Here is a 21,682-nt window from a genome sequence, read left to right as displayed (position 1 = left end):
AAATCTTACACGTAATGGACAGAACCAAGGCCTTGCATGGTCCTCGGACCCAAGCCTATGGGGAAACCAAGTACAAAAAAGAAGAAGTCTTACAAGTTTTGGACAGAACCGAGGCATTACATAGTCTTCGGACTCAAGCCTATGGGGAAACCAAATACGCAAATGAAAAACCAGATACACAAAAGCACGATCGGAGTACCCTACTTCCCGTTCGATAGATCGGATGGATTGTGAGGAGGTCATCACTCTTGGGCGACATTTGCGCGTTTATCACAAGAGTAGTCAACTGTTACCCCGGTCAGTTTCCTAAGTTTGATTTATTACAAATTATCGATATAATGCCTGATAGTGCTGATAGATGAGAGTTGATTAGATTATGCTTCAAAGTAGCTTTGTTACAAATATTCTCAAAGCAACACATACATAGAGCACATTCGTTCACAAAGTTGTATTGCCCAGTAGATCAACGCTTAAAACATGTAAATCAATTTCCATTTTTATTGCAACGAAGAAATAGTACAGTGTACAATGAAAAGCTGGAATCAGCCTACGTCAAAGCTTACTACATAAGCAAGAAAAAGAAAAATACAAGAAAGCTGGAGAAAGCCGAGGAGGTATGTCGGAGGAAAGGTTGGCTACAGCTCCGAGACCTTATTCTTCCCCCGCGCTCTTACATGCCCATAACTCAGGCAGCCAAAGAAACCCAACTTGAGCCTGGCACCGTTGAAGGAAAGGTGCAGGGAGTGGGAAACTACGGGGCTTTCTCTAAATATTCGCTTGCTGCTAAGCAGAGGCGCTGATGGCGGAGAATCTTTCTTCTGACATACCAAAGTGCTGGCATGAACAGAGCCTGCTTCGGATTTTGACTAAAAGAGGGAGAGACGCCGTTCCCCCTCGGTGGAGCTGGAGTACTCTCCTGAACTTGTGCTTCCTATGCCCATACCTTACTGTTATAAGCCTCATGAGGACACGGCGCTTCTGCGGCGGAGAAAGTTCTTTCTTCCCAACCCTCGCTTTCAACATGTTATGCCAAGAAAGGAGAACTCCGGTTATGGGAAGCGTGATGTGAGAGAAAAATAAAAGGATGGGTGTATATATAAAGCAACCCTCTCTCCCTCCTATTTATTTGAAAAGACAAGATAATGGCAGTCAACTCACGCGGCGTCCCAAGGAGCACTACAGACAAAGTAGTCTTGGCTCAACTTCCAACGTTAACTGCAGCCAAGAGACTCAAGGAGCCTCGTAAAGGCGCGCCTCGACCCTTGGGGCGTCAGAGAAGTACTGCGTGGCCAGAGGTTGCAGAAATATCTCTTAATCCGCGGATTCATTGAATTCGCGGCCCAAGCCCGCTTGGCGTGAAGGCCCAGGGACACCCTGTTTGGCACCTTGGGAAATGCTCAATGAAAGGGAAAATCTGAACTCAAAGTCTTGGACAGAACCTAAGGCTTGCATGGTCCTCGGACTCAAGCTAAAAGGGAAAACCAAGTACTGATGCAGACATTGGTCTTGGACAGAACCTAAGGCTTGCATGGTCCTCGGACTCAAGCTAAAAGGGAAAACCAAGTACTGATGCAGACATTGGTCTTGGACAGAACCTAAGGCTTGCATGGTCCTCGGACTCAAGCTAAAAGGGAAAACCAAGTACTGGTGCAGACATTGGTCTCGGACAGAACCTAAGACTTGCATGGTCCTCGGACTCAAGCTAAAAGGGAAAACCAAGTACCGATAAAGACACAAGTCTCGGACTCAAGCCTAAGGGAAAAATCAAGTACATAAGATAAAACGCATAAGTCTTGAACAAAACCCAGGTTTTGCAAAGTCCTCGGACTCAGGCTTCTTGGGAAATCAACTGCCCGAATGAAGAAATTTCTCGGCTTAAACACTGGAAAAGGTTAAGGCTCGCGTATCATGGAGATGGCAGAATAACCTAATGATCGTCAACCTAAGAAGGTCATTCATCCGGTGGGTAACATGTCCTCGGATAACTACTTCATATACCTTATCGAGCATTTAACACCCATCACGGCTAATTTTAAGATAAGTCTCATTCCTCACTGGTCGGATTGTTATGTTGAATAATAATTTTGTTAAAGTTATCGTGGCATCTTTTTATCAACGATTACTTTGGCCTTAGTTATTATTGATTCAAATGCCATACTATTACGCCGAGCAGCGCTTTCACATTTGTTAGAATATATAAACAAGACATACGAAATAGAGTAACACTAACTTTTATTAATATGAAAAATTGTTACAACGTACAAGGAAGGGCTTAAACAAGCCTATACAAAAAATGAACTGCTAAAACAGTAACAACATCCGTAATACAAATAAGTAAACCATCAGGTGTCTTCTGAACTCGCCTTCAAAGTCTTTCTGAAATCTATGCCTCAGTACTGCTCATATCAGGAGAAGAACCTTATACAAAAATAATGAAGGAGAAGGAAGAAGAATTGGAACACATGGAAGCACTTCAGCAAGCTCTTGTCGCTAAAGAATGCAAGGGAAAAAGAAGATGGAGGACATGAGCGGGAAGGAGGAGAAGAAGAGGGAAGCAATGAAAAGAAAGTAAAAGGAGCAAAAGAGGGAGAAGGGGAGCCATATTAGGTATGCTCATGAGAGAGCAGATGGAGATGACAAGGGAGGTTTTCGACTCAATCACACCAGAAATGGGGTGTGACGAGTCTCTGTTTCGGATTTTGGCTAAAAGAATGGGGAGGCAAATCTTAAGCCTCCGCCATCCTTGCCCCGACCGAGCCATCTCGAGTTTTGTTAGGACATGGCGTTTCTGGGAAAGGAATGATTTGTTCATGGTGGATTACTATGAGAGAGGTATTATTGAATAGGGAGTAACCGGATGGAGGAAGTGGATTCTGGGAAGAACGTGAGGGATTCGGATATGAAGAAGTCACCCTCTGTCTTCTCTCTTTATATAGGGGACGAAGAAGAGGGCATGTAACGCACTCAGATCCCCAGGGAAATCCAGAGTATAACGCGCCGCTTCGTTCTCCTACACCATCAGTAACCGTTGTATCAGGGAGGTCTCGTAAATGGGAAGATATTAAATACACGCTGCAGATAACCACGCGGCATAACGGCAACGTATGCAAATCCAGGAAAAACGGCTCGTAGACCGGTACGTTCCTTGGGGAGGGGAAGAGTCGCCAGTGTTGATCAAGATCCGAAGAAAGTGAACGGCAATAAGGGCTTGACATCATCAAAATCCACCTGTCCTACCATGACGTTGGACAGCAGGATTTTGAGGGGCTAATGTGGGGTCCAATAGTTTATGGGTCCGGCCCCCGCGCTTATGGGAAGCCCACCGGTCCTAAACTGAAGGAGGCCAGGGCCCAAGCTCGAAACTAGGAAACATAAAAAAGTGGCCCGAAGATACAGCCGAGGACGGTTTCGTCCTCGGCAGGTCCAAAACCTCAGGGATAGGAATGGAACACGAGTAAGCTAGAAAGATCAGAAAATATCCTGGGGAAGTTGTCTTTAATACCCTTCCCTGACATGACACTGCCCCTAACAGAGCCGGGATCTTAGGCTTTATGGATCATCTCCAGCGATTTTGGGATTAGACTGATGGGACAGATATCTGTACTGGAAAGATCGACCCTACACGTGGACGAAGGACAACGAACGTAGGCTAGTATAAAAGAGAATGTTATGTGACCAAAAAGGGGGCTCTCTCCCATCTAGCTTCTTGAGAAAGACTTGATGAAAGAGAATGTCTGGATAATATACGCCGGACACCACATAAAAACTCTCCGACGGGTAACCGGGGACAGCACCATCGCTCCTCGGACATGATCCGAGGAGCCAAACCCTCCTAGATACAAGATTGAAGGGCCTGAATATCCAGCCCAAAGCTCTTTCTCATATTGGTTCACCTATAGTCCGGCCCGAAATGTCGCCCTGTGATCCAACGCTGGCCTTTCAAGCCCACTCTCTACAAATATTATTGTGAGGGACTTTCCGTGTGCGAGCCCAACATCGTTGTTGGGCCGTTAAAGATTTTGTGTCCCTACATATATATATGTGTGTGTGTGTGTGTGTGTGTGTGTGTGTGTGACTACACAACTGAGAAATATAAGAGAAAGATGTGTTACCATCAAAAGAATAATTCAGATATTAAAACTTTTGAAAGACCAAAAAAATTAAAGAATCATAAGATTTACTTCCTATAAATTTTTGAAACAAAAAAAAATGTATATAATTATACAATAGAGAAATATAAAAGAAAATTTGATTACCTTCAAAAAAATAATACATGGTATAGTCATTGAAATCTGCTAAACATGTTCAAATATTGCAAAAACTAACATAAATTCAGATGTTAAATCTTCCAAAATGCCAAAAAAGATATATAATTAAATAATAAGTTATTGAAACAATTAAAAAAATATATGACTATTCAAAAGAGAAATAAAAGAAAAAGAAAAAAGTACATGAACCCATAAAGTAATAAATTTTAAATTTTAACGGGTCTAAACTTTAAATAAAATTATACATAGTCACAAACATAGGGTTTAGTGGTTCATGTATGAAAATCACTATTTAAAAAATACATAAAAAACCATAAAATAAATATATATTTTTTAATCAAAGTAAAGGAGAAGAAAATATAAGGGTGACAAAGAAGAAGATAACAAATTATTCATTCATAAAAAAATAATAATAAATTAAAGATTTACTAGAAAGTAGACAAATCTCAATATATGAAAAATCTAATCAAATAATCAATTACTATAAGAAAAAATGATCAATTGTTTTGCTTAGCCCAAAAAATCATGTTATATCTATTTTTTATTATATATTATATGATGTACAATAGTTTAATAATAGTTATATATATATAATAATAATAATAATGTTATGTAGTATAATATATATTATTTTAATAAGAATTAAAGAAGAAAGAGGAGTCATACCGGGCCACCACTTCAATTGATGAAAACATCAAATTTTAACCACACATGGTGCACGTTCTCTCAAAAATTGGAGCAATGCAGACTAGTTGTCTACTTCATAAATGGCTAATGAGTAAAGAAAAGGGGAAAAAGAATTGTAAATCAAACTTAACTTTAACATAGTGATTAGTGAGTTTGAAGTTAGAACGCAGAGAGAGGAAGAAACTAAGAATAGAGTCACAGATGGGCAGAGTTAATTGCAGATGCGTGATATTGTAATTTTTTGAGGATAAAAAGAAAAGTTACATTACTTTGAAGATTGCTGCACATAGTCCCCTTCTTCAGTTCGGTCCAAAGTAAGTCATAGAAGTTTTGTAAGGATGGAGAAGGAAAAGTTAGAGAAGAGAGAGGATGGGGAGAAATAGTTTTTTTTTTTTTTTTTTTTTTTTTTTTTAATTTTATTTTGCATTGATTTTAGAGTTGGATTAAAAACAAGTTTGCACTACTTTTATAGCATTCATGATTAACCTTGCAAATTTGGAGATAAATTATCAATGTTTGAATTTGAGTTTAAGTTATACTTGTTAGAGATATAGAGTTTCACTCCTTATTAATTTTGTTTTAAAACTAATAATTTTGTTTTGGAGAGAAAAATAGTGTTTTATTTTATTTATTTTTTTAAATATTATGTTGTGCTGATGTGAAAAATTGTACTGTCAACAGAGACTTCGGTTATATATATATATATATAGATAATAAAATCCTTTGAGGTATGGGTCAGTTGCAAAAACTCCCTTGGAATTTCGATTCTTCCTTATAATTCTCTAAGATTTTCATATTCGCCAAGATGATCCTTGGCATTTACTTCCGGTAGCTCTTATAATGGAAAAATGCATGACCATCACATGATCACATTAAAAATACTCACAAATTGATTCTTACCATTTACAGCTGTTTTTCTCCCTTTGGTTTAGCTTGTCAATAAGCAATTGTAACCCAAGTTAATTTGAGCGGACTAATGGAGAGAGAGAGAGAGAGAGAGAGAGAGAGAGAGCCTATTTTTGGATGCATATATAGTTCTCACGCGCAGACATATTTTTAAGTCCAACTTCTACTTCAAATCAAACTGAAGAAAATTAACGAATGAAGTAGAAACAGAATGGTGCAAGTGAGGCAAAAATAAATGAGAAGCCTATGAAAAGCTCAGCCATAACTAAAATTAAATTTACCAACTAGATACATGTTTAATCTAGATATAATTCCAACTAAAATTTGTTTGCAACTTATTAACTTGAGCCAATCACTTAGACAGATATAATGTTTAATCTTTGTTGATTTAGATTCCAAACAAGTTGAACTTGCTAACTAGTAACTTGATTAATATATTATTTCCTTGAATAGAATAAATACTATAACTAAAATTTTGTACCCCTTTCATAAACCCATGATAATTAGTAGTTACTTAATTACAGTAGTTAGATTAATTTTTTGAGTTAATTAGAAATGCCAATTTTCATTTACAAACTAATAAAAATTAATATTTGTAATAATTAAATAAGATATAATGTTTTACAATGAAATGGACTATGCATATTACTAATAAATTTAAAACAATAATTTTATGTCTAACATACATTTTTTTGGACAAAATATAGATATATATACAATACTTAGTTGTTATTCCTTATATATATATTTTTTTAAATTCAGTCATGTAATTTTTTTCTCATGAAATAAAAATGTATTTTAAGTTAAGTTTACCCACATAGCTTAGTTTTATGAGGAGAATCTAAGAAACTACACCTAAATATTATATTTAAGTTTTGCTTAGTCTAACCCTAAAGCTAATTAACTTAGAGTTCATTCATTTGGTAGATAGTCCAATATAGATGACCCTAATGGGCTGTTTCTTCTGCTCCTGCTCCTGTCTGCTAGTATTCAGAAAGTTGAGAAGGATTAGTCGTAAGGTGATCAAAGGCTTTGTGTCTGGAATCTAGGGACCATTTATTAGACAATAATGGTGCCTCTTTTGTAGTCAGTCACTCAGGCCAGTGTCTGAACCTCACTGTGTCCTTCTAGGGATGCGCGCCACTGCTTGTTTAGACAGAGAGATGAGAACCCTAACGATTTTCCCTCCCATCCGTTTACTTCCTTCTAATAATTAAACCAGTGAATTGTCTTCTCCTTCTCTCTGTTCTGTGAATCAATTATGCTGTCATTCAAGAAAAATTGAAGAACCCCTGACCACTCATGGTTCATAGCTTCTTGAAAATTCTTTATAATAACTCTTTCAAAAAGCAGTGATAGAGATCTTAGGCTTTTCTCTCATTCTTTCTTCTTCTTCTGCTGCTTCCCTTGTTTTTTGGCCCTTTCTTTCTTCTTCTTCCCTTGTTTTTTTCCCCTTTAGGAAGTGTGGAATAAAAAAAATATATTTACACTAATTAGATTTTTTATTTTACTGCAAAGTCCTACTAGATATAAGCAACACATCTTGTTTTGTTCATTTTTTTTTTTTTTTTGGGGGGCTTTAGAGGAAATTAAGGTTTGGGGTTTCAGAATTCTTGCTTCTGTATGTTGTATATAGATCTGTATCTGATAGATTGGTGCAACTTCACGTGGTTCCATGAAAGCTAACTCCTTACCTTCCTTGAGGAAGAAATAAAAAATAATATGTTTTAGGGTTTTCAATCTTGCTCTATGTTCTCTTTAAAAGTCATTTTGTGTGTGTCTGTGTGTGTAAAATGCGGGAGAAATTCAAAAGTTACTTTTTTTATAATAAAAAAAATTATGAAGTCATTACAGAGATGGAGTAATTAATTGTTTATGTCTGTGTATAAAATGCTAGGGAAACTGTCTCTCTTTATATCTGTTGCCATTGCAGGACAAATGTACTAGGTAAAGCTCATAGGGGCTAGATTAGAAATCATGATCTCTATGTAAATTAAAATAAGGGTTTTGCTTGTTTAGTAGAATGCACTAATTACTAACACCAATAGTAAATAAGGAAGCAAACTTCTGATGAATATCTGCACTATTTTTTTGTTGATAGGATGAATATATCTACACTTGACTCAGAAGCCAAGGTGTCCTCAGACAAATGCTAGGGTTTTGAAGTTGAAATCCACCGCCCAAAGCGTGAAAACCTAATCATTTTTACGGGTGAGAATTATGCACATTTCCAAATTCCCAAAGATGAGAAAGAAACTTGAGTACGTCTCTGTATCTCTCAAATAGTTTTAATGACTTCTTTTGACTAATCCATTTGCGAGTACTAAGCTATTAGGTTCTGAACTTCAACTTGCTCCATGCATATCTCTCTGCAGGAAAAGTTGTGTGGTCCTCTATCTATTCGATCAGTGGGGTCTTTTAAAAGAAAATATATTGGTCCCTCACCTATAGGTAGCTTCTTATTGTTCCTAGTAGCTGTCATACACATCAAGATGGCAATGCACTTACGGTATAGACCACAACTTTTGTAGGCCATGAATAGACTTGTCAAAGATAATTACTTTCTTGTCTTTAATATCTTCTCCCATGTGAAATCTTACTATACATTATCCACTCTATAATTTATGTTACTTTTCCAACATTTCTTTTCTCCTTTCTAGCTTTATTTTGTAGCATCAATGAGAGGACCATAATTCAACTCCTTACAATCACTCTAAAAACAAACTTGTAAGATATGATGCCAAATGTCATAAAAGATTTGAATATGTCTTCCTCGTTACCAATTAGTTTTGAGGTGGAGTAGCACAGATCATGGTCCAACAAGTGATATTAGAGTTATGGTCATGGGTTTGAGTCATGAGAGACTCATTGTGAGGGGGATTGTTAGCACCACAATTCGATTCACGATTACTTTAAAAACAGACTTGCAAGGCATGATATCAAATGCTATAATAGACTTGATTATAAGGAATTGAATCCTCTCAATTTCAAGTGAAATAAAATGAAGAATGTTAATATTGCAAAAAAATTACCTCTAAACATGTTTGAAAGAAAATTCCTTCAATTCACTACATAACCATTTCACATTTACTTTTTAATGAGCTATGTAACTTGTTTAATTAATCAACTTTAATGGTTTTATTAATTACCACTTTTTTTAGAACTAGTTTAGAGGAGATTTCTTTAAACCATTTTAGAAAAAAAAAAATATATATATATATATATATATATCATTTGACTTTATTTTTTTGAATCTAATTGTGTACAAAATATCATGTCATTTAAATTTTTTAATGACATGATATTGAATAATACATCTTTAAATTTGTAATATATAATCATAACCTTAAAATCATCAACTCTCTAATTTCACGCCTTTTTTATATTGTAAACATGTTAAGACTTTCTCCCAAGGACGGAGTCAGAGCTTTGAGTTAAGGGAGGTGACTTTACTGTTAGCTGTGTGCAGCGGTTTTAACCTTTGACTCTGCTACTACTTAGTTGCTGAGATTTTTTTTTTTTTTTTGTGTGTGTGTCGGTAAGAACAATATTATTTTTGTTTAGAAATTTTTAAATGACAAGGCTGTTTATTTTAAATAAAATTGGTTAATTGAGCTTAATTTTTTTTTAAGTTTTACTATTGGTAATTTTTGTTGTTGAGCTATTTTTTGGGGGCTTGTATATTTTGTTTTAGATTTTAGATCTATAAATTTTTTTTATAGTCACTAAAATGAGGAAAATACTAGCACTACAAACTTTTTTTTATAAATTATTGATGTAGTAAATGGTTACTAGTAAATAAAAAAAAATGATGTAAGTGGTGGGTCCATGTGCGAACTAATAAGAATTTGCAACCAAAAAAGTTTGTAAAAAAAAAAATTTGTGAGTATAACATTACTCTTAAAAGAATCAATGATACTATTTAAGGGAAAAAAATGTAATTTTATAGAACAAAATTGCTAAAATTAGTATACACACATATATATAATAATATTTTTTTAAAAAAATTAGGGAAACCATTGCCCCCCTAGTTCAAAGCTAGTTACGTCCCTGCTTTCTCCCCCTCTTCCCATATGTGTTAAAATACTTAGTATTCTAAAAATGTTAATTAATAGTTCATTAGAAAGTGATTAATTATTAAGCAACCTGTACTACTTCTTATAAATAAACAAGTCAATAAGAATGCCAAGAAACATAAATTCAATGTCACATATGTTAATTATGCTACAATAAGAGAATTGGGCCACAGAATTTAAAGAGTAGAGATGCAAACTTCGGCTACAAAAGTTTTCTTCAAATCAACTCTTCCTTGGTGTACTAAGCGTGCATTCATCAAACCACGTGATAGAGATTCAGACACATTACCTTTTGTAGTCGTCGATAAAGCATCACACACCACTTTTTAAAACGTGCAGCCTGGTCCCCAAGTTTAAAAAATAAATAACTATGTGTGTGTGAGAGACACTTTATATATAGAAGCAAATATTAACATATATAATTATATATGTTCCTTAATAACTAAAATGTCCTGTTGTGACGTTGGCCCGTACAGGATTAGCCCTAATTTTGTAATTCACTGAAGCAATGATTAAATGCTTATAACTGTGCATGACAAAGAAAAAAAAAATGATAAGATATATGTAATGAAAGTAAGAACATTGATTTAACCGATGGTGAGATGTGCCACGTGGCTGTGTATGTGCCTTTGCTTTATCTTTTCATGGAGCATGGTCGGTTGAATTCCGGCATCTTCTTTTTTATTCTTCTCATCCGCGGCTGAACTTCTTCTACACGTTTGTTCCTCCTTCTATCTCTTCAATTAAAGCAAAATTCTAACTTTAGGAACTCTACTACTTTGCTTGGTCTTAGTTCATTGTCAGATTGAAAAGCCACACTCAAGAAGCAGAAAATTTGAACTAGCAACCTGGAGTTCATACATGTAAGTATTCACTTGGTACAAGATCTATATAACCTAGGGTTCTTTGAACCTTTACAATTGACTAGAGCATGATATTTTATACTTTTGTGATATATGTTTAGTTCTCACTACTTCAAGTTCTTGTTTAACATGGAATGTTTTTTTTTTTTTTTGTTGTATATATGATTAAGGATTAGGTAGCTGTGTTGTTTTTATTTTGACTTCACTGGAAGCTATAACAGTCTCACGAATCTCATTTCTGATTGAAATTTTTGTCAGATATATAGCTTTTAGAGTTACCCCACATGCAATTCAGTACATATCCATCATGCTTGTTGCAATTTAAAAAAAAAATAAAAATGGTTTTGTGCTTTTTCTTTGGAAGAATTTGGAGGAGGGGATCTACCTTGTCTACCACTTTTTTCATTAGAAGGAATATATATATAGTATTCATGTTGGAAAACATTTTCTTCTACTGAATCCTCTTGCATCTAACAATTCTTCTTCATGGATCTGAACGCAGATGGTCACAAAAAACCACATGAAACTTTATGTGGCAGCAGGCATCTTCTAAGGGAATAGTAAGGAAATCTAAGTATATCCTGGTTAATCAATGATGAGAGACATAAGATGATATCAAGGTCAAAGGAAGCAGATTTTTCAGATAAACAGGAAGGCAATTCAATTGATGACAAAATCACTAAGGCTTCCTCCAGTTCAACAACATGGTTGAGACTGAAGGATCCAAGGATAGTCCGGGTGTCGCGTGCTTTTGGAGGAAAAGACAGGCATAGCAAAGTTTGCACTATAAGAGGATTGAGAGACAGGCGAGTGAGGCTTTCAGTACCCACTGCAATTCAATTGTATGATCTTCAAGATAGGCTTGGGCTCAATCAGCCAAGCAAAGTTGTTGATTGGTTACTCAATGCAGCTAAGCATGAGATCAATGAGCTTCCACCACTGCCAATACCCCCTGGGAACTTCAGCCTAGATCCTTCTAACATTGAAGTTGGTGTTTCTCAATGTAATGAGGGGTTTAAGATGAATAGCAATTTTGAATGGGAAGGTTCAAGTGCATTATCCAAATCAAACCTTTGGAGTTCAGATGCTTTTTGGAGGGCTAAATCTAAAGAAGCTGCAAGGGGAACAAATCCAAAAGAAAATTGGACAAAGAGGAATGAAGTTGAAGGTAATGAAAGTCATGGTGCACAAGTTTCATCTAATAATTTCTTGCCAAGAGCTAGTCACCCTTCCTTACCTGCAGGTTTGTTGAATACTTCCATACCATATAATTATCAATGGGATCCTTCAAATTTTCCACCAACACATTTTGGAAGCCATGGATTCACATCCCAAACAGAAGATCAGCCCAGCTATAGTGTCATGTCATTGCCTTCCACGTTGTCTTTATCGACTGGGGGGCCTCAAATTTTGGTATGTCCTCCAGGAACAACACAACCTTTCTTCCCTTCCCATGCCATGGCTTCAGGGGAGACTGATATGAGACAAGTGAACCATTTTCAAATGTTGAGCTCAAGTTCACATACCCATTTGCCAAATTCTCTTACACCACCTGTATACCCTACAAGCCAAACAATAAGGTCGTTCAATTTCAATTTGACTCCTCCTAAGCCTCTTCATTCTCCAACCAGCAGTGGATGTCAGCCAAATAATGACCAAGAGTTTCCTTCAAAATGATACAGAAACAATAAAGGGTCATCGAAAGATGCAGTTCGTTTCAAGAAACAAGCAGTCCTCAGATCTTCTTAAACAGTAAGGAAGGCAAGGTGCATTACTTTAAAGACATTATACTTATCTAGTGTGGATATATTTCTTATTATGAATTCATGTTTGATTTCCTACCTAGTTTTGCCTCATGGTGGTAATTAGTATTCAAATATGCAATTGAATTCAATTTCAATCGTAAACAAAGAATTCAATGTATTTGATGCCGTATGAAGGAAGAGTTTGATATTGGTGAGACACCATAGTGAAGTGGCCACCGTTTGTATGAAGTGGCCACCGTTTGTATTTTTAATTCATTGACCACATACGAGGTTATGTGTGCATGAAACTAGAAAATATGATGTTGAATCTGAAATTGTACACTTTATGTTAAAAACACATTGTCCTAAATTAATCAAGATTTAAGTGAAAGAAACAGGACTCTATCTCATCATTGGTAAATAATATATAATATTATGTCTTTCAAAATTTTGCTACATGTTTTTGAGGACACAGTTTCATGTTTGCAATCTCATAGCAAGGTTCTCTCTCTCTCTCTCTCTCAAGGAAAATAGCAGCACTTAAATTTTAAAACCCTAGTTTGGGGGGCCAAAAACATTGTAGGAGTAGAAGTTTTCTAAAACTTTGCTAGCTAGGAGGATTCGATACGGTTTGACGCTTAAAGCACCAATTTCAAATGTTTTATTTTCCTTGTAGATATTTATTAGATGCATCATTAACATTTTTCTTTTAAAATATATATATATATATGTGTGTGTTCATCAAGAATTGTTTTATATATTCACATTTGTAATTATTATGATTATTTTCACTATTATCTCTCTATTACATTATTTTATTATCTCCCAACTCTTTTGATAAATTTCTTATTCATTAGTGTGATTTTCACCTAAATAATGTTTTATTATTTTTTGTTTATTGCTATTGAAAAATTTATCAAGAAATCTTTGTTGACAGCCAATAATTTTTCTATTATTCTCTTTCTTTTAAGTTTTCATATCCCAATTAATATTTTCTAATAAAAAATTGTATTTAAAAAAACTCGTACAATATAAAATTTTAAATATGATTACAATAAAAAAAAATTAAGTACAGAAAAAATGGAGTTAAAGTTATCAAATCCACTATTATAGTAGCTTCGCTTAACCAAAAATCACCTAATAGTCTCAACATATACTTCACCTAATATCAAATGAACAATATGACTTTTGCATCAGTTGTACTATAAAGCAAGATTTATAATAAATTTTTTTTTTTTTTTGAGAGTCATAAAAAAAATTATTTTCCTTAAAGTTGACCCATAAGAATAAGTTAAGACAAAATAAAATAAAAAAAACAAAAAAAAAAACAATATGGTTTGATTGTGACTGATTGTTAATAGATTTATTATTATTATATTTTGGTAATTTGATAATTACAACAAAAGGATAGGAAAATTTGAACTATGGTTGTCCTAAGGAAGGAAAACATGTACAAAGCTCTTGAGATTAGGAGTTTTTTTTTTTTTTTTAAAGGGAGAGAAAGAGAGAAAATTGAGGAGAAGATGGAAAAAGTTTTATTTCTTTTTTTAAATAGAGAAAAGAAAAGGTATATATAGATTTTTTTTTTGTATTCAATTTTTAATTAGAGGTCGCCTCATATTTTCCTTAACTTAATTCAACAGTCCCAAGAAAGAATGGTGAGACATAGACCTTGCCCTTTCCAAAAAGGAAAAAAGAACAAATTCAATGGATATGATATATAATTTACTAGATGTTGTTATAAATAATTTTGAGAGGTAATTAATATTGCAATGTGCATTTGGTTTAACTTTTTGTTGATTTGTTATAAATGGATGAAAGTAGAATTGTACTTTAAAAAAAAAAGTGGTATTTTAAAAAGTTATATATATAAGAAAATAAAGCTAATAAAGTACCATTCAAAAAAAAGTAAGCAAATAAACTCTCAAAACTCAAAAGTATAAACTTAATCAAAGATAGACTAGTAAGCAGTGACCTTGTAAAGAAGCCGACCTTAAGACCCAAAACTACTCAAATATATGAAAGATCAATCCGAAAACTAAAAGAGCCTTTTTTTTTTTTTTTTTTTTGGTAAAGAGGAAATTGCATTAACCAAGAAACTGAGTCCTCAAAAACATGTCTTAACGCAGCAAAAGCATTGTCTCCCTTTAAAAACTGTTGAGAAGGGGAAAAAGAAAGAAGGGAGACAATGCTTTTGCTGCGTTAAGACAAGTATGAAAGATTTGAAAAGGAGTGTCAAGTGTCAACAGTGCACAAGATCCAACAAAATAATGCAGGGTAAGAATATATATAGAGTACAGTAAAAGAGCCTTCCAATGCAGCCTCAAATGAAAAGATAAGTTGTCGTCTCCTCAGCAAAAGCTGCAAAACACTAGAAAAGGAGATGAAGATGGACATGAATTATGAATACAGCTACAGGCCAGGTTTATAAATAGGTGGAGTTAGTTCCTCTAGCTTTGTTTTCTCCTACTGTTTGAAATATGAAGGTTTATTCAGAAGAAACAGAAGAAAATAAATGTACAACTTTTTTTTTTCCAAAATAAAATAAATGAATGAAAAACAAAAAAGCTGTTCGAAAATTAGGGTTTGGCGGAATTATATATGGATCAGCTGTGGTTCATTGTTCATTTGTTTGTGTAAGAGATGGGCCCACACACTTTAATGCTAGGAGTTAGGACCTCACTAACTTAAGAAGAAGAAAAAGAAACTCAGCATATTTCTTCATAGCTCTGGTAGTTTAGATTATATTTATCTATTAGACATAGGGGCTGATAGGGTAGGGCAGGAATCTAGGATGAAGTCAAAATTTCAACTAAGGGTCAAAGTATGAACCAACAAATTTTCATGAAAATCCAAATTGCATCCATTTAGTACTAACAAGCTATTAGCAAATGAAAAATGAAAAATAAAAAATAAAAAATAATTGTTTCTTAATATGTTACATTGTAATTATTTATCAAAATAGAACTCAACATTCTTTTAAATCTCAAAAATCATCTCTGATTGATTTCTTAGTAAATGTAACATTAATTTCCCTTTTAATGTATAAAATTAAGGGGCCTATTAAAAAATATTTCCTTTTGTTGCAAAGCTTAGTTTTGACGATATTCATATCTGAAAATGCTCACTTTATAGTTGTATTAGAAACTATAAGTGGGTGTTGTTTCACATCGCTTGAGTGTAACTCTTTTCCATTACTTAAAACCCAACTTTACTACTACAAGAGTTAGACCCTTTTGTAGTGGTACTTTAGGTTAAGTAATGTGTTTGAGTTTGGTGAGAAAGTGTAATTAAATGTGTGTGTGTGTTTGTTTGTTTAGCGGTTAGTTTGTCTCTCAAAAAAATAAAAGTGGGTGTTGTCCCATATCTTGAGTGTAACTCTTTCTCATTGCTTAAAGCCCCACTCTACTACTACAAGAGTTAGGTCATTTTGTAGTGATACTTTAGGTTAAGCAATGTGTGTGAGTTTAGTGAGAGGGTGTAATTAAGTGTATGTGTGTGTGTGTTTAGCAATTAGTTTTCTCAACCAAAAAAGAAAAAAAAAAGAAAGAAACTAAAAGAGAAAGCACTAGTATAACCCCCCCTATAAATAACTTGGTAGGCTCTTGTTTTAGGGTCCTCACTAGCCATTGACACAATTCATAAATACAAAATTTTGAAGTTTAGGCGTCAAACTATATAAATTATGCTCATAAGATCAAATTCCCCCTTCCAACATTTATTTTTCATAATCTATGAAGTCTAGTGGATAAAAAAAATTTACTAACAAACAAATATCATCTATTTTAAAAGATTCATGTGTCCCCCAAGGATTTAGAGCTGAAGTAAGTATAAATAACTCCACTGTATGCTCACAAAACTGATGATTATTTAGTTCATGCAATTGAGAATAAATGTAACACAAAAAAGTATTTACTTGATAATAATGCTCAATTATAACATCTCTCTTATGACAAGCTCAACCTCGTCTCTCAACATAATAACCATTAATATATGGGACATCTATGCTATGCTCTTTACAAACTGATATCACAATAGTAAGTAGCCATCTCACCCATCATCTCAAAATTTGTGGACAATTACTTTAGTAGATGAAACAATTCCCATGAGATTTAAAATGTCTTGAGCTTGACATTGGAAAGCTTAACAAAATAAATCAATGATATTCATAATTTCTTTCACAAGATGAAAGATAAAGACAAATTCAAACAAAGTTAGTATCTCATAAGCTAAGTATGCTTCTCCTTGTTGGGAAAAAATTGTTTATTCATCAATGTATTTTTTTTAGTAAAACTACATAGGTTGGACTAAACATCTTTATCAAGCTAGAAAATCAATCTAAAGTGAGAACTCCAACGAGTATCTCTAGGTCATTGTAAAGTGCCCATCAGATCAAGTCCACTTCTAGTCTTAAGCTAATCAATAACAATCATATGGGCAATTTCAGCAATTTTGACAACTTTCAATTTCCAGTTACACTTGCATAAAGCACCAATAATATTAACAATCAAAGTCAATTTAGTAAAAAATTTGATAAACATGAAACTTTTCTTTTGATGCTGCTACTAATGTCAATTACAAATAATGTGTGAAATAGTGGATGTACTATACATATGGACAATCATTTAAAATCAAAACTTATAATCTATTCCACTCTTCTTGCATATTACTTGCATCATCTTATTCTTACCCTCGAATATTTTGAATATCTAAATTATAATGAGATCTTATAAAGAATATATCCATTTTTTAAGGCTAATGCCTCGGTGTTGTCAACATGAACAAGCCCATTCTTGCACAAAGTCATCTTTGTCAATCTTAAAACTATAGCCATTTGCTCATTCAATGGCTCATCATGAGTGTTGACGCCCTCCCATCGGTGGGAAGATGGTTTGACTACCTATGAAAACTAGGTGTGAAAATTGTGGGGCGAAGGAAGACAACAACAACCTCCCCTTCCCTTTCTCTCTTATCATGGTGAAATAAGGCGGTGTGGAATAAGTGCGTGATAAGTGTGTGAACCCTATGTATGCACTGTGGGTAGGGGTTATTAGTGATTTGTTTAAGTTTGGGAGTCACCACCAATCATTGGAATTGCTAAGGTGTGATTGGTATCTATGTCTAGTTGATTTTATTACCAAACCTAGATGGCAGAAATGTCACAGTTCCTAATCTAAACAATGGTAGAAAATCTGAAGTTAGATTCTTGGATTTTGGTTATACATGGAGAGGGTATTAGACACCTTACGACGCCTATCACTTGACGCTTTATTTTAATTTGTTCCTCAGTTTTGGTTATTGGCAGATAAAATATAGATATCAGCATAAGCTTTCGGTGCAGACTGTTTTAGATTTTGAAAAATATTTTGGAAAGGTGTGTGGCCTTTATACTGCATTTGCGATTCGGCACGACATAACCCATGCCATCTTTCTCTTCCACTCACACAATCTCTTTAAAATCTCCAACTCAAAGCCAAGGTAGTTGTCACTGGCCGTTAAGAAACCGTAACAAGTCTCAGGTTTCTGATCTTCACCATCTTGACATTTCGGGGTTTCCATAGATGATAGAATCCAGTAAAGCACTAAGCACTCCCGTTCAACTACAACATCTATGTACGTGGTGTAATGAATAACTCTTCACCGTTACATTAATCTTCAGCCTTCCAAAACAGAACAAGTCCTCCTCCCCATCCTCGTTTAGACACACACCAATTTACTCTGGAATTTTAAACACATTCTCAACCATTCTAGTTGAGCCTTGTTTTGCCAAGTTTCAATTAATAACATAATAAATTTGGGGTCTTTACTATGCACCATATTGATGAGTTCACGAACTATGCGTGGGTTCCCCACCCCATGACAGTTCCAAATAATACAATTAATTATGATAAGTGGGCTGAAACCAGCCTCCGCCATTGAAACAATTAATGGCAAGATCAATTACATCATTACTAATTGCTTTCTTTCCTTCACTACAATAATTCAAAATAATAGGAAAATGATATCAAGTTCTTTTTTCGGACTCATCCTCCCCTTCCACCATATATGTGTGTGTTTCTCAAATAAAAAAAAAAAAAGTTCTTTTTTTGGAGGTCCAATACTCCAGTTTGTACATAAAATACTTAGTAGTTGGATTCGTATATATTACATTTCAATAAAATCCACAAATGAATATTACAAAAAGTGAAAAATAATTTTAATCATAATTTAAAAATTCATTTGTGCGTGCAATAATATATTGTACATGATCCACGTTATAGTATAATAAATTGGCAATTTTAAGCTTCATATTTGCGAATGCAACATATTTCTTTGTACACCGATTAATTTGATAATGAATTTTGAGCATTCATCCTAATATTTATTTGTTCATACAGTTTATCTTTAAAATAAAAAATTTAAGTCTTAGGGGAAAAAAAAACTATTTCTTACGTTCTAGAGTACGATAATAACTAATATCAACTTTTATTTCTTAAGTTCCATTTTTCCTCTCAACTAAAATAAATAAATTTTCTACATTTTTCATCTTTATTTTAAATACATACAAATAATTTTATTTTCCTTTATTACTACTTTTCTATTCTTTATATTCTTCCTGAATAATGTTGTGATCCTACGTGGTAAATTGTGGCAAAAATTGTGTGATTTGTTTGATCTTAGCATTATTCATTTTTCACATAATTTTGAAATAAAAAACATAATATTCATTTTTCACATAATTTTGAAATAAAAAACATAATCTCTCTCTCTCTCTCTCTCTCTCTCTCTCTCTCTCTCTCTCTCTCTCTCTCTCTCTCTCTCTATATATATATATATATATATGTGTGTGTGTGTGTGTGTGTGTGTGTGTGTGTGTGTGTGTGTGTTAAGAACCAAAGTTCAGAGAAAATTAAATTAGATTTCAATTGGATTCTCAATTTCACACTACGCATCTCATTTAATTTATAATTTTTGTGTTAAGTGAATTATTAAATGTAAAAATCTAAGAGTCCAAATCTAATTAAATTTTAAATTATATTTCAATTTGAATCTAATTATGCGCCACGTATCCATCTAATTTGTTAATTTTTGTGACAAGTGAATTATTGGGTGCAAAAATCGAAAAGTCTAAATCCTATTAAATTCTAAATCGTATATATATATATATATATATATATATATACATACACGATTTAGAATATAATATATATATATATATATATATATATATATATATATTATATATAGGTTCAGGTTACACATTTTCTATACCACTAAATTTGAGTAGATCTAACAGTAAAAAAATAACTCAATAATGTTGATTACAATATTACCTATTTTGATTACCATCTCATTTATTATTCCATATTTATAAATTTTCATACTTATCTCTTATTCCCAAAAACATTCACCGTGTTCTCTATCTACCCTACCTCATATGCTCTTTTCTTATTTTTTTGCTAATTAATCTCATCTTATCCATTCCAAAATATGTTAACTACGAGCTTTTTGATTATTAAAATCTAGATGCCTTCAGTTTACTACACTTTAATTTTCACTATGATCGTGTTGTTAGTGCACTTAGAACTAAGGAGTAGATGCGTAGAAGAAAAGCTTAAAGGAGACATTGTTAGCCATTGTACCATGTACTTTACTTATTGTTGTGTGTATACACGTATTGTTTCACATATCTAGACTTCGTGTTAAGTTTAAGTACTTGATCCTATAGAAATACCTTGTATGTTCAATTGTCGATACAATCATTCACTTACAAATGGAAAAGGCTGTCACTAATTTTAGATTTTTCCGGGTTAAGAAAAACTTCCCACAAATTTAATTAAAGGTAGAAAGTCGATGGCTGGCGACGGTGGAACCTTGTAGCCGATGGTAGTAGAATCCTGTGGCCGATGGTCAAAAATGATGGAACCTTTTGGCCATGGAAGTGGAGGAGAGAGAAAATGAGGGTAGAGAGTTGAATAGGAGGAAAGGGCAGATGAGGGAGGGTAGATAGAGAACATAGAGAATATTTTTGGGGAGAAGAGATAAATATGGAAATTTATAAATAAATAAGCGATAATAAATGAAATAGTAATCAAAATAAATGCTATTGTAATCAGCATTAATGAGTTTTTTTTTTTTTTTTTTACCGTTAGATATACTTAAATTTAATGGTGTTGAAAAGATGCAACTCTTTAGAGTTACACCAAGTGCAATTTTTAATTTTTATACCAAGTGAATTGTAGGGTTAAGAGCCCAAATTGTATATTGGATCTTGGGCCTTGGCCGAGAGCATAGTAATCTGAGAACAAATGAATGGTGTTGGATGGGTCAAGCTTAGAATCTAATGAGTGAGATACGAATAGGAAGGCAGTCCGAGGAGGAATAACTCCTCGGATATGCTAGGTACAGCTCAAATGTACGTCCTGATAGTCAAGGGGACCTTTCAAGAAGCTCTAATGATAGGGACGTGAATCATGAACACACAAGAAGGATGGGAACTCAAAAATATCTAAGGGAAAGCTGCTACTACCGCATTGAATGCCCTGCAGCTAATCTTCTAGCCTCATTTATGTGGAGAAGACCCCCTGAACAGTACTATTTTGGCTACCACAACTCACAGAAAACCAAAAATGGTGTCTGATGGGACAAGCACTCAAGTAGCGGCTCAAATGATCGACAAATGTAGGATCGAGATCGACCAAAGGGAACTATATAATGTAAGAGGTCCTTTATGGATAGTGATCCAAAAATTAAGAGAGAAGAACACTGTAACCATCAAAATTGCACTTGTAACATGTTTAATTGATTTATATGAAAACTTACCTCTTTGGATAGTGAATTCATTCAGTTTTATGTCCCTTGTTCTTGCTTGATCATTTTTTAAATCCATACTAGTCGTTGTCAAATTTATTAGGGCCTAGTTCTTTGACCCACTCTCTACAAATTTATTGTATTAGGCTCACTGGGCCAATATCTCTTACACTTTGGACTTGGGCAACAAAACATGTCCCTACAATTGGCGTCGTCTATGGGGAGAACTTGTGTAATAGTGAGTGTGACGGTTAACTATGGTAAGATCAGGTTCCCATCAACAAGAATCCATGGGTTCCCAACAACAAGATGATTTCCTCAACCTCGAACGCAGGCGGGATCGAGAA

General features: G+C 34.0%; 1 protein-coding gene across 1 annotated transcript; it reads left to right on the top strand.

Annotated features, from left to right (window-relative positions):
• The first annotated feature begins 10,533 nt into the window (after positions 1-10,533).
• Positions 10,534-12,901, top strand: LOC126714427 (transcription factor TCP13). The gene is made up of 2 exons (XM_050414572.1): positions 10,534-10,800; positions 11,303-12,901. Exon 2 carries the CDS (start codon positions 11,410-11,412, stop codon positions 12,475-12,477), a length of 1,068 nt encoding a protein of 355 aa, XP_050270529.1. The 5' UTR covers positions 10,534-10,800; positions 11,303-11,409; the 3' UTR covers positions 12,478-12,901.
• The last annotated feature ends 8,781 nt before the right edge of the window (positions 12,902-21,682 follow it).

The sequence above is a fragment of the Quercus robur genome, chromosome 2, assembly GCF_932294415.1.
Source record: "Quercus robur chromosome 2, dhQueRobu3.1, whole genome shotgun sequence".
NCBI lineage: Eukaryota > Viridiplantae > Streptophyta > Magnoliopsida > Fagales > Fagaceae > Quercus > Quercus robur.
This window is presented reverse-complemented; position numbering and strand designations above follow the sequence as displayed.

Excerpts from the sequence above, each read along its gene's own strand:
- LOC126714427 (XM_050414572.1), top strand. The coding sequence starts at position 11,410 with ATGATATCAAGGTCAAAGGAAGCAGATTTTTCAGATAAACAGGAAGGC.